The sequence below is a fragment of the Apodemus sylvaticus genome, chromosome 10 (assembly GCF_947179515.1).
Source record: "Apodemus sylvaticus chromosome 10, mApoSyl1.1, whole genome shotgun sequence".
NCBI classification, from domain to species: domain Eukaryota; kingdom Metazoa; phylum Chordata; class Mammalia; order Rodentia; family Muridae; genus Apodemus; species Apodemus sylvaticus.
Window position 1 is genome coordinate 26339049 of NC_067481.1, and position 12922 is coordinate 26351970.

General features: G+C 44.1%; 1 protein-coding gene across 3 annotated transcripts in view; it reads right to left on the reverse strand.

Moving 5' to 3' along the window:
• The window catches only part of Skap1 (src kinase associated phosphoprotein 1), a 298516-nt gene that overhangs the window by 14522 nt on the left and 271072 nt on the right, over window positions 1–12922 (reverse strand). For all 3 annotated transcript variants that reach the window (XM_052193953.1, XM_052193951.1, XM_052193952.1), the window contains one exon: window positions 12094–12194. In XM_052193953.1, coding sequence (XP_052049913.1) covers window positions 12094–12194 — 101 coding nt within the window. The remainder of the gene's footprint in view (window positions 1–12093; window positions 12195–12922) is intronic.

Genomic DNA, 12922 nt, shown 5'->3' on the forward strand with positions numbered 1-12922 from the left:
AATCACCTCCCCACTGCACTTCAAGGGCCATTGCTACAATATCACAGGTTCATCTAAAGTGCAATGGGGAGGGGGTTCGGGAGGGAGGCGCAGGCTGGGAGATTTTTTATTTTAAAATAATTTCCAGAGATCGTCTTTTCTGCTTTCTTTAAAAAAGAGAGAGAGAGAGAGAGAGAGAAGAAGAAGAAGAAGAAGAAGAAAAGTTATTCTATTGTTGCCGTAAGGTTATTGAGGTTGTTTGGTGCAAAACAGGGTAGGACAGAATGGAATCGTTCTCCAAAGAATTATATTTATTAATCTCCATTCTCTCAATTGAGCGTGGGAGGGGTGAGCAGCTGCTTGCATTCCCATCTCTGTTTTGCACCTTGCTAGGGTGAGGTGCTCATTAGGGGCTGTGGCTCTCCGTTCTCATGCCATTGAATTTGGGCTTGGTAGTTCTCAGGGCTAACTCTGCTGCTGCCTTGCAACAAACAAAGCAGTATACATTTATTCCCCGTCCAATGTGCCCTCATCAGGAAAGGACACTTTATATTTTTAATTTGGGCATAAACCCTTAGCTTTTCTCTCCTTAGAGTGCAGATACTGAGTGTTGGATTGCCGCTGCATTTCCACACCTGATTTCGCCAAATTCAGCTATTTGGGGCTAGAATGTCGGTTTGGAGCAAGAGGGGGACAAGTCACTGTGTTTTAGACCCTAGATGAATGGGAGAGAGTTGCACATCACCAAGAAAATTAGGATTCCTTTTGCTTTGTGAATTAAAGAAATGAATAATTTAATCCTCAAGATTGTTCCGGCGAGGAAAAGGCAAACGAACGTCCCAGTTGCGGGGGCCCTACAGCCTGTCGGTGTGTTACATCATCTGCACACATAGGCGTTTCCATGACAACAGCTTATAGCTTCATTTCCTGGATCCCTCTAGGGGGTGTCACAGCCAGATCCACCTGCTTTTCACCCTACCCTCGGTGGGGTCATGGTAAGGTCGCCAGAATAAATGAATGCGGGTACTAATGATCTGTTTACTGCTGTTTATACTTGGTGTGTGTCAGGGGCATGCACATTTAGAGAGCTCATTATGGCTGCAATTAGAATGCACCATCGCTAGATATTTAACTCCTTTTTCTTTTAAATTAGCATTTTAATAACATTCTTTGAGCAGAGAAACAAAATGACCATTTTTCACGGACAAACTTCTAACTGTAGGTGCAACTTTAATGGCAAAGTTGCGAAGGGGAAAGAAGGGAGGGGGGAAAGGCCATTTTTACTACTTTCACCCCTCCCCCCTACCAAAAGGATATTTTTATTTGCTTTCTAACACACTCAATTTCCTAAATTTGTTTTGAATCCAATTATTTTGGGTGGTTTAAAGTACCGTGCTCTTGTCGGACGGAAATTAGCAGCGATTGAAATTAACTTTTTATGTGACCTGTGAAAGGGGCTAAAATAATTACAAATGTAGAAGAAATCCTCCTTCCAGGAGACCCTAGCTGTAAGACTGGGCTGTGAGACCATTTTTAGAACATCTTCATACTGCAACCGCAAGGACTTTTTTTTTTTTTCCTTTAAGAAGGTGACTGCCATGATTGTTTCTGTGTTACTGTCTTTAGGATTATCATACAGAGCGTAAGTGGTGACAAATGCGCCATTATACACAGGATAAATAAGAGTCAGATAGAAAGACAACAATAGCAGGGTATGAATTACCATTTTAAAAAGGTCAGATGGCGGGAGCCTCCAAGAGTAGGAACACTGGAGCAGAGATGAAACCATGCAGACGAAGACGGACTTTGTCAGGGTGCTCTGGAGGCATCCCTTTTTAGGGACCAGACGACGCCTTCTCTAGGTGTTTACAGATGCTCTGCTTGTGTAAAGTGCAATGAAAAATAACAATTTGAATGTTTCGATTATCTTTCCCAGTCCCTTCCATTTTCATTATTTATTTCCTATAAATCGGGACCTTGCTGAACATAATTCTGCAGACAAGGAGGTGGAGGGGACAGCCGATGTGAACGTGGAGATAGATGGTGGGTGCGTGCAAGATAGATGCCATGCGTTTATGAAAAGGGAAGGCGTCTGCGGTGAGCATCCCCAAGGTAGAGCGGGCGAGCATGGGAACATTCACGGATGGAAACGGTGTAAGGAAGACGGTGGGAACCGGCACAGAAAGCCTACCCTCCTGGAATCCAGGTCCAAGTTCTGCCTAAGACGTCCCACTCTTGCTGTGGCTCCTGTGACCCTCACGAGCCTTTCCATGACAACAGACAGGATTTCACAGCCAGAAGACTTGAGAGGTCAATAGTTGAAAAGCAAGAGTTAGAAAGAGACATCTTTATCCACAGCAAACCAATCCCAGAAGCAGCACCCCCTCCCCAACTACACACACACACACACACACACACACACACATACACACACCACAGAAGAGAAAAAAAATTAAAGATGCGGCCGGAAAAAAAAAAAGAACCTTTCTAAAAATGCAAGTTTAAAATGTTTATGCTCTTTCCGCAGCCTAGCTGCACCTTAGAATCTGCCATTTCATAAACAAAATACTGACGGCACAGACTATCATTTGGTGATAGCTACCCCAGGACATATCTAGATGCACTTCTGTTATTTTAATTAAATACTGCATTATGGTTTTGTGACAACTCCATAGCTACGACGTAAATGAATTCTGAATTAAAGTGTTATTTAGGCATCCAGTAATTTTTGTTTCAGTTCTCAGTTTTACCAAGCAAATAGCTATAAAATCAAGATGTTTGTTCACTTACAGATGGGGGAGGATTGTTGTTGCTATTTTTTCCCCCTTAATCCTCATGCACGAAAGGAATCTGGCTCCGACACTCTCAGCTGGTGAGCCATATCACAGAGAAAAACACATCCTCTCGACCAGAATGTGAAATGCTGAATATTAATTGCTGGTATTGTGCTTATCTTTGCAGTCAAGTCCTGTCTTAACAATTATCCCGATGGGCTGTAGTCCTGAGCTGCCAGGAGAGGCTTCTCCTTTGTTGAGTGGTTAGGAACCTATTTGGTTTCATTTTCTTCAAAAATGAAATCGCAAAGTGCATCAAAGCTCCGTGGAAGTTTCTGGATTTGGAACTTCTCCCAAACACAGTGTATTAGTAAGGACAGAGAAACTCTAGTGTCTTTATGAAAAAAAAATTAAATAAATAAATAAAAAGAAAGTGCATCTATAAATAAAAAAATCTTTTTAAGTATATTACCATCCCCAAATGAACTGGAGATATAATTTGGTATCACCAGTTTTTTATAGTTTAAATGTCGCTTAATTGGTAAATTATGAGAAAAGTTTGGAATTTTCTCATTTATCAGTTCAGAGTCTCACTTAAAATATAGTAGGCAAAAGGATTCTTTTTTTGGGGGGGTGCTCAAGTCTGAGGATTTAATTGTTATTAATATGTTCTGTCACATGAAAAATTTTAAAATAGCAAGTTTCCTGAAGACATCGTCTGTTATTGCTGGTCTGAGAATCAATATAATCTTTTAATTAGTATTAAATATCTTCTGTCCACAATGTCAGCAGCCTCTTGCTTTCTGTATTCTCATGGATATCCCTGACCTCCCATAATGAATCTTCCAACGCTGACAGAAATTACTGCTCTGTATGTTTGCAGCGAGACTAAAATGTGCTTCAATGTTTTGCAAGTTTGGTTGGAGTGAAACCAAACGGTGAAACCGTACGGTGTCAAGAAACCCTGGCAGGAGAGGCTGAGGGAGGCTGGGCTCCTTCTGAGAATGTAATTACACAGAAACAAAGCTTTTGCAACTCCTTTATACAGGGCACATCACTGAAATGTCATCTAGCCTCTCTGGCAGATTAGCGAGGAGTTTATTACTAAATCTCTGTCTATTAGACGTGGAGCTGACTCTGGAGGAGCTGCTTGTTATAGGACTGGCGGCAGGAAATGGAGGGAATGTCACAGTTAAAGACACAAATTTTCCCTGTAATATATTCGAATGGAAACCTCTGAATCCAATACTACATGGGCATATCTAATAAATTCACAATATTTCAGTCTCAACAGCCTTCGCCGGTTAGTTTTAAAGATTTATGTGGTAAAAAATTACTCGGTGATGAATATGGTTTACTCTGTGCAGTATTGGAGGTGTAAGGAATTAAACTACCGTCTTTAACAGTGAATTTATTATTACCTCTGTCAAAAGACGAAGCCTTTAACAGCATTTGTTATAAATTCACTGCAAAATAAATGGCTGGCTTTTTTATTTTATTTTATTTTTTATTTTTTTTATGCTGGAGTAGTTTGTAAAGCGTTGGGTGATTCTGAGCATTAGCCTAACCCCTTCATGGCTTATGTAGTTCTGTGTAAACATCTGGTGTGGGACTTTCTACCTGACTCTGGTGTGTGTGTGTGTGTGTGTGTGTGTGTGTGGGTGTGTGTGTGTGTGTTTTGAAAGTGAAAGACCCTGCCTAGGACAACAGTTTAGACATAAGGAGATTAAAGAGAAAATGCAGTTGTACTCTCTCTCTCTCTCTCTTAAAGGGTTTTTATAATAAAGAGCCAGGACTCAATGGGACAGGGCTGTCATGCAGTTGGGGCCCTGGCTCGAAGACTTCTGTGCATGCATATGTGCACACACAAACACCCTCTCCCTTTTGTCCTCTCTTGGAATGGGTATCCCCTCATTTATAAAAATTACCTGGAAGGAATGAGGCTGCCAGGGTTTGTTCTAGACGATTGGTTCCTGTCTGGGGGAAAGGAATGGCCTCTACTGAATTTGACCGGTGTATGACCGTTGCCTTCCAGCTGACCCCAAATCCCATTCGCATCCTCCTAACTCCTGCCTCCCATAGGGATTATTAATGAGAGAAAATACCACCATCATCATCATCTTCGTCATCACAGCACGGTGTTGACCTGCTTGTTAACATGAAATGGGGTGGCGGGGACACCTTCTGCGTTTCCCCCATACCATTATAAATAAGAAAAGATATTCTCTGATGGTCCACCCCTGCCTACCCCTTTGGTTAGGTCAGAGGTGAATAATAGTTCTTTGACAGGCATTGATCAGTTTCATCACACTGTTTGGGCAGTCTGTGCCCCGGGCCTATATTTCCCCACTTACGACTCCCAAATTACCTCCCGAATAACCTTAGCCCATCCCCCACTCAGTTGAGCAGAGGGTACGAAGCCCGAGGAAGTCCTAAATGGACACTAGATGTCACCAAACACCTCCTTTCCCTCAGAGCCCTGAAATTAAAAATAAATAAATAAATAAATAAATCTTTCCTTTAAAGCAATCGAAGGGATTAACTTAGTGGTTTTTATGATGGTCTTATCATGTTCAACTAAACATACCTAAAAGAGGAAGTATCATTGCATGGTCTCTCTCTTTTTCTCTCTGTCTTTTAAACATACAGGTTTGGTTTTGTTGTTGTTGTTTTTTGTTTTTTTTAGAAAGGAAGGGAGGCCCAAGGGAAGAGAGAGGTCTATATTCTTATGTAGTCCTTTGAGGAGGTAAAGGAGGGGCGGGAAGAAACCCCTGGGTTTTTAAAATCCCATTACAACAGGCATTATGTTAACACAGCCCAGGTGTGCCCGGCCAGGCCCTGCTGCATTCAGGGGGCGGGAGCCAGAGACAGCTGTTCCATCCCAGGTGACAAAATGAATCCATCCTCCTTCACATGAAGTCCATCTACCCACATGAACAGTTTATCACGGGGCTCCATCATGCCTCACGATAAGCTGTTTCCACCAGCTAAGAAGTCAGCCCAAAGACTGGCACGTTGAAGCCATGAAAAGACCCCCCTGTCCCGGCTAAGCCATCACCTAAGTATCAACCTCAGGGGATGATCAGTGTGTTGCTCTGATGCTAGTTTCCAAGGAAACAGGAGCCTGGATGAGGCCTTGGAGGTATCTAATGCTCATCGGTGAAGGACACCAGCCCAAGCTCAGGAGATGCATCCTTCTGGCTCAGTTTACCTACACATGGGGTAAGGGGTACGTGGTTCTTCTCTTCAGTTAGCCAAGTTTCTCTTTTTGTTTTTTTGAGAGTCTCAATATATGTCCCTGGCCGGTCCAGAACTTGCTATGTACACCAGGCTGCTTCTGACTCAACAGAGATTTGCCTGCTTCTGCCTCGGTTTGCAGAGATTAAAAGGGGTGTGGCTCCACCACGACAATGTTTCTCTTTATTTGCTGGACGGCTCATGTTACTGCCATAAATTACTTCTGGAACTGGAGGCTGATCTTTTCCCAATGGCTGTTCAGTTATGTGGTATCTCAGACAGCAGGAACACCTATGTTATTTAGAAGGAATGTTTTCTAGGGGGAAAACCTTGCTGGCTGGAAGTCAGGTCACTCCCCTGAAAGGAAACTTGTGACTTCTCTTATGCAAATAGAAACATCTTACTTATGAAAGACCATAGCGCCTCTGGATTCCAGAAGGGCCTTGCAGCCTTCAGACACCAGGAGTGAAGCCAGGGCACGGTGTCCGCGCACCGAGAGTGATTCAGCACCTGCCCTGTCATGCACGGTGCTCAGACAGAATGGATTTTTGGAGTACACCTGTTGTTGAACCCCTGCCAGGTACTGATGGCCACTAACCCCCAAATCACTTTCCCCCCTGCTGTTGATGCTTGGAATGTCGGACAGGACCGGGCAGCAGCCGGTGTGTATTTCAAATACGGCAGATGGGTTTTTATATTAGCCCCTATTTCATGTTCAGGCAGAGCGGCAGAGCGACCGCCACACTAAAACCACACAGCCTCAGTGCCGCCGAGTTTGCTTCTGTGAGATTAATTCTGTGAAATTAATTGGGACAAGATTGAAAAGGAAATTAAAATGCAGCTGAGTGAACAGGCCTCTCAAACACCTTTTCCCTGCTCTGTTCAAACTTGAATTCTGCGGTGGTCGCCGGCATCGTGGGAAGTAATTTACGAGAGGCAGGCTCTCAGGAGTGATTCCGTTACGTATGAGGAGACCTGCACCAGCGCCACAATCTGGAGTCACTGAAAAGCACTAACCGCCCTGCTGCGGCTTGGGCTGTGTCCTGGCTCCTCCAGGCGCAGGAAGGGAGGCTCTTACCAGAAAAAGCCGCTCTGAAATCTCTGGGCCCAAAAGGGGTGCAGGAGCATCCGCTGGATGTTCACATCCGCTTCGTTATTAAAATCTTTCTCCAATATATTTTAAGATCCAAATTAGAAGTCAGCGAGTTAAGTGGGCGTGGAGCTGCATGGGGCCTCGGAATGTGTGCTTGTGCGGAGGGGCGGTCAGCGGGAGGGTTCGCTCCTGGCTGTGTCCCTGTTACTGCTCCTGAGATGGGTACATGGCTCAGGTCTCTTCCGGAGGAGAGGTTTGGAAGCTTTCTGGTGTCAGTGATGATATTTCTAAACCACGAAGACACAGTGCATTTCCATATAGGCCTCTTCACTGGGTAGTGAGTGTTCTTACCTACATGAGAGAACTTTGTCTCAACTGATGGAGCTTCTGAGGAGTTCTTGGTGTATGAATCACTTTTCTCATAAAAAAAAAAAAGGAATCAAAATTGTTTGTGTGTGTGTGTGTGTGTGTGCATGCGTGTAAGTGCCACAGCTTGTGTGTATGCATGTGCCAACAGGCAAGCATGTGGAGCTTAGGTGATAACTTCTGGGAGTTGGTTCTTTCTTTCTGCCATGGGGATCCCAGGATGGAATTCAAGGGGCAGGCGTGGTGGCGAGCGTGGTGGCAGGTATGGTGGCTGGCGTGGTGACGGGCATGGTGGCAGGCATGGTGGTAGGCGTGGCGGTGGGCGTGGTGGCAGGCATCTTCACCCATGGAGCCATCTTGCTGACTTTCATTTTGGTCTACTGTATCAATGATTTATTGAAATCACGGGAGGTGTCCAACACAAAGGAGCCTTTTAGTGTGTCAGTGGACGGAAAGGAAGAATACAGGCGGCGCTGTCACTACTTAAGGGCTACGCACACCTTCACATACATTCTCTGACTTGACCCTACGAACGGAAACTATGCTACTTTTGAGAGATAACGACCTTAAAGTCTAGAAAGTTTAAGTGGCTTTTTTCAAGGTTACACAAATAACCTACTTGAGAACAGGATAGGTAGTAGAGCTGTCTGGATAACTAGGGAGTGTGTTTCTCTATGTATCTATGTATCTAGGTACCTATAGATCATGTACCATATATATCACATATATCATGTAATTACATATATATATATATATATATATATATATACATACGTGTGTGTGTGTGTGTGTGTGTATGTGTGTGTATGTGTGTGTATTGCAGGGCCGGAGATATGGGTTGATGGTTAAGAGCCCTGCCTACCATTTCAGAGGATCCAGTTTCAATTTCCAGCACCCACATAGTGACTCACATGTAACTCCAGTTCCAGGGGGTCCAAAGTCCTTTCCTGGTCACTGAGGGCACAGACATATGTACAGACAAAATACCAACACATGTGAAAACAAACATGCAAACATGCCCATCCCAGCAGGGAGCAGCAGGGGCTGCTGCAGAGTTAAAAGCTAACATTTCCCCCTTTCCATCCTTTCGGCTGGCTTCCCTGCCTTGAGTCTCCTTCTTCCAGACTCTCCCCAGAGCCTTTTCTTTCCTTTGTTTTTTTTTTTTTTCTGAGACATGATCTTTTTATTATGCAGTCCTGGCTGTCTAGGAACTCAAAATGTAGACCAGGCTCGTCTCAAAATCACAGAGATCGGCATGCCTCTGCCTCCCGAGTGTCACCACACCCACCCAGCACAGTGTTTCCTTAATAAAGGACTACAGATTTAACTTGGTAGTAGACTATCCAGGGCCTGGCATGCCTAAGGCCCCGGACTGGATCCGTAGCACTGTAAGTTTTACTTTGCGAGGGGTAGACCAGTTGTAACTATGGGGGTGAAGACAAAACAGGTGGCAGTTGGAATGCATGTCGTTCAAATGGAGCAAGTAATTAAAGCTGAGATAGAGTGCTGTGCGGCTCTCCCCAGCAGCTTTGCAGCATCGGGCCACTGTGTTTAGAACGGAAGTGTCTAGGGTGGGAGAAACAACTCCCTCATTTTACAGGTGAAGAAACAAGTCTGTGGAGCTGAGCCGTACAGCTGTGCCCTGCATTCTGCAGGGAAACGTTTTGCAGGTTTCTAGACAGAGCTCTTTCTTGCTCAGCCAAGGTGCCACTGGCCTTTGGAGGGAAGACAGACATATGGGGTATTCCAGACACCATTCTCTTGGACTAAACTCAGTGTGCGACAGTGTGTTCTTTTGCTCCAGGTCTGAGAGGCAGGCTCATTCCAGCAAAGGAAGCCAGCTGGGGCTGAGGGAGGATGAACCTAAGAGATAATTCCAGAGAGCAGGCGATGGCTGGACATCTAGATGCTATCAGAATCTCCGTTTCTATCTGTATGAATTGGTTCATTTGTGGTTTTTAGAGACAAGCAAATGGGAAGGGAGGTCTTTTAAGGTTCCTTTCCGTCCGAGGGCTCTGATCGAGTTAGGTAATAGAATCAAGGTAAATCTGATCCCAGCCGCTCCCCAAGCCGACGATGCCGACGATGCCGACGTTAAACAGAATGAAGCTTGCGAAAGGAATGTTCCTTGAACTACAACCTTGTCATTTCCTCCTCTGATTTGCAGGGATTAGCAATATGAGGAAGGGAGGCACCTGGTATAGCTTAGGGGGAAGAAATACTGATAGACATAGAACCTTCCGGAACAGTGGAGAAAGAAGCTGATAGAATTAAGGCAGCAAGGCATTTTCACCGAATTAAACTCTGATGCATTAGCATGTAGTCATGGAGGAGGGGAACAGAGGTTTGATTTTAAAAGACCAGCCTAACGTTCTGAGGCATCTCATAGAAATACCACAGCCATGGTAACCACACACCACTCTATATTGTGGGACAGGTCACTGCACAGCCCCTTAGATCTAACTGGAGGGAAGGGACCCCCAGTGAGAAGCCATTAACAAAGGCAAAAGACTTGTAAAACAAACAAAGTAATCATGGCAGAGAGAAGGCCAGCCGCCAGTCTGGCTCTGCACCCCCTCCTGCTGCAGGCAGCTCTAGACAATGTAAACAGTTAATTTGTTCACCTGCAGGCTCTGGGCAAACAGAGGCCTGGTCACACCTGAGTGGATAACTCGATTACCCCGAATGCCAACACGGTAATGTACACAAATTCTATTACACGGCAAACCTTGCTTTCGGGCATTTGAAATACCAGTCAGGCCAGTGTCCACCCCCTTCTCTGCTTCCAATTTATTCTTGGTGTATTGGAGCTGCGCCGAAATTGTGGTAGGGTGGTGCTGAGTTAGAGTCGCAGGAGAAATCACCAGAAAATCGAGATCTCATCTAGCAGGGCCTACAAAGCCCTTAACTTCCTTCAAAGGGCTAGGACTGACAATTAATAACTAATAAACAATTTAGTAATTGTTTAAAGGGGCCTGGTTCATTGAAACCACTGGAAGACATCTGGAGTCAGATTTCTGACTGTTTCTTTTCTTTACTCCTTCTCCTTCTCCTCCTCCTCCTCCTCCTCCTCCTCCTCCTCCTCCTCCTCCTCCTCCTCCTCCTCCTCCTTCTTCTTCTTCTTCTTCTTCTTCTTCTTTTTGATTTGGTTTTTTCAAGACAGGTTTTCTCTGTGTAGCCCTGGCTGTCCTGGAACTCTCTCTGTAGACCAGGCTGGCCTTGAACTCAGATATCTGCCTGCCTCTGCCTCCCAAGAGCTGGGATTACAGGCGTGTGCCACCACTGCCTTTTTTTTTAAATTACATTTTGTATTTTATTACATTTTTTATTTACTAATTAACCGTATGTGCATGCCACTATGCACCTGTAGAGGTCAGAGGACAACTTTCAGGAGTCAGTCCTCTCCTTCTACATCGTCTCTGGGACTGAGCTCAGGTCTTTAGTCTCAGCAGCAAGTACCTTTACCCACTGAGCCCTCTCGCCTGCCCCTTGGCCTTTAACCCACTGAGCCCTCTTGCCTGCCCCTTGGCCTTTAACCCACTGAGCCCTCTCGCCTGCCCCTTGGCCTTTAACCCACTGAGCCCTCTCGCCTGCCCCTTGGTCTTTTGTAAAGGAGCTCACAGACTATCTCAAACACAAACAGACCCTTGGTGTAAGTGGTACCAGTCATAGAATAAGAGAAACAGCAAATGTGATGTTCATAACACAGTGGGTTTCACCTTCTCCTCCACGGTGTTCATATACTCACCAATTAGAGAGCAATTTATGCTTACTTCACAACTATATTTGTAGATATTGACAGGCTGCATAGAGAACGGCCTCTGTGATAAATTCTCTTAGGAATAAAATGTGTTGTCTTAGTCTGGATGTATAATATCTGTGGTCTTTTTACATATATTTATTTATATGTAAAAATATTTATTTATATTGTTTGTTTGTTTACAGGATGATGACCCATAATTCCTTCAAACTATAGCCGGTGGCTCCAGAAAATTCTTTTATGATAGACAGGCAATAATCAATCCCTTTAAAAAAAAAAAAAGCCCTGTTGCTTTATGATCAACGATAGCATGTGTTAGCTGAGTCTAGGGCTGGCTTATGCTTGAAGAAGAGAATAAAGTTAGCTGGGCTGTGTGCAATTGAATTCAGTACGTTGGCCTTATCAGCACTGGCTCAAACCAATTGAGCTAACAGGCTCTGACTCCTCCTCCCACTGGTAATTATATTATCGGCTCATTTATCTATAAATGAAATAAAAATCTGGTGTACCTAGCCAGAATGTCTTCAATAGTATTATATGGTAATAAATTATGTATATAGAGTGACCTTTATACATCATAAGTTCTCAGAAAATATCAAATTTTTGACTGGCATAATTTTAGTATTGTATTTACTTCATTATATATATCTAAATTTGCTTTAGTGTATCTTTAAATGTGAAAAAATGATTCCTGGGCTTCAGTTTTCAATTAAAAAATTTCCCAAACAATTATACTTTAAAGGGGATTTTGATCTGTGTGTAAAGAAAGCCATGTAATATACAGAGAGAGGCGTAATAACATGGGATTATTCTGGTTACGCTAAGGATGCTAACAGGAGTGAAAACATAGCTTTGGATCCAAGCCCTATATTCTACATTTTTACCTTGCTCAGAATGCGGATGAGGTCACCCCGTTGGAAGGACAGTTCATCTGGCTGGTCACCATGGCAATCCCATAGGCCTTGGTAATAATCGGCATAGTCCACTGATCAAAGAGAAGAGAAAGCAAAGATAAAAGGAATCAGTTTGGCTGCAAATGGAAACCGGGGTTCTGATACAGCCTCCAGGAAACTTAAGATTCAGGGGGCCCCAGATGACAAACACTCAGAGCAAAGGACTATGGGAGGAGAGATCATTAACTCACATAAAATATTTACAGATCACCCCTAGTAGGAAGGCTGCTCAATGATATGGTAATAGATGTATTTATTAATAGGAGAAAACCAGGCACATAATTTCTCAGTTGGTTTGTAAACAAGCAGCATAAAGATATTTCCCACTAGGTTTCTTGATCCAGGGCATCCAAACACGGGAGTGCATCTCTTCTGTGTGTGTGTGTGTGTGTGTGTGTGTGTGTGTGTGTGTGTGTGTAGGAACAGACCCTCTGCCTGTCCACAAGAGAAGCTGAGTCGGCCACATTCTTCTGCATCACTCCTCACGTTTTGGCCTCCTCTCTTACCCAGAAGCTTCATCCCAGGTACCTCATGAGGTAGTCACCAATAAATACTGAACCGAATAGCCCGGTCTTTAAGTGGAGCCATGGGGGTGTCTCATCCATTACAACTAAATTCTGGGTGGGCTGGCCCTTTTCCAGCATCTCATTTGTAGACCCTGAACACGTCTGCCAAGATTTATCTGCAAGCCCCCGGGGAACAGAAACCAAACTGATCTGCATTAAAAATGAAAGCAACTGAAGACACCAAACCAAGCTTT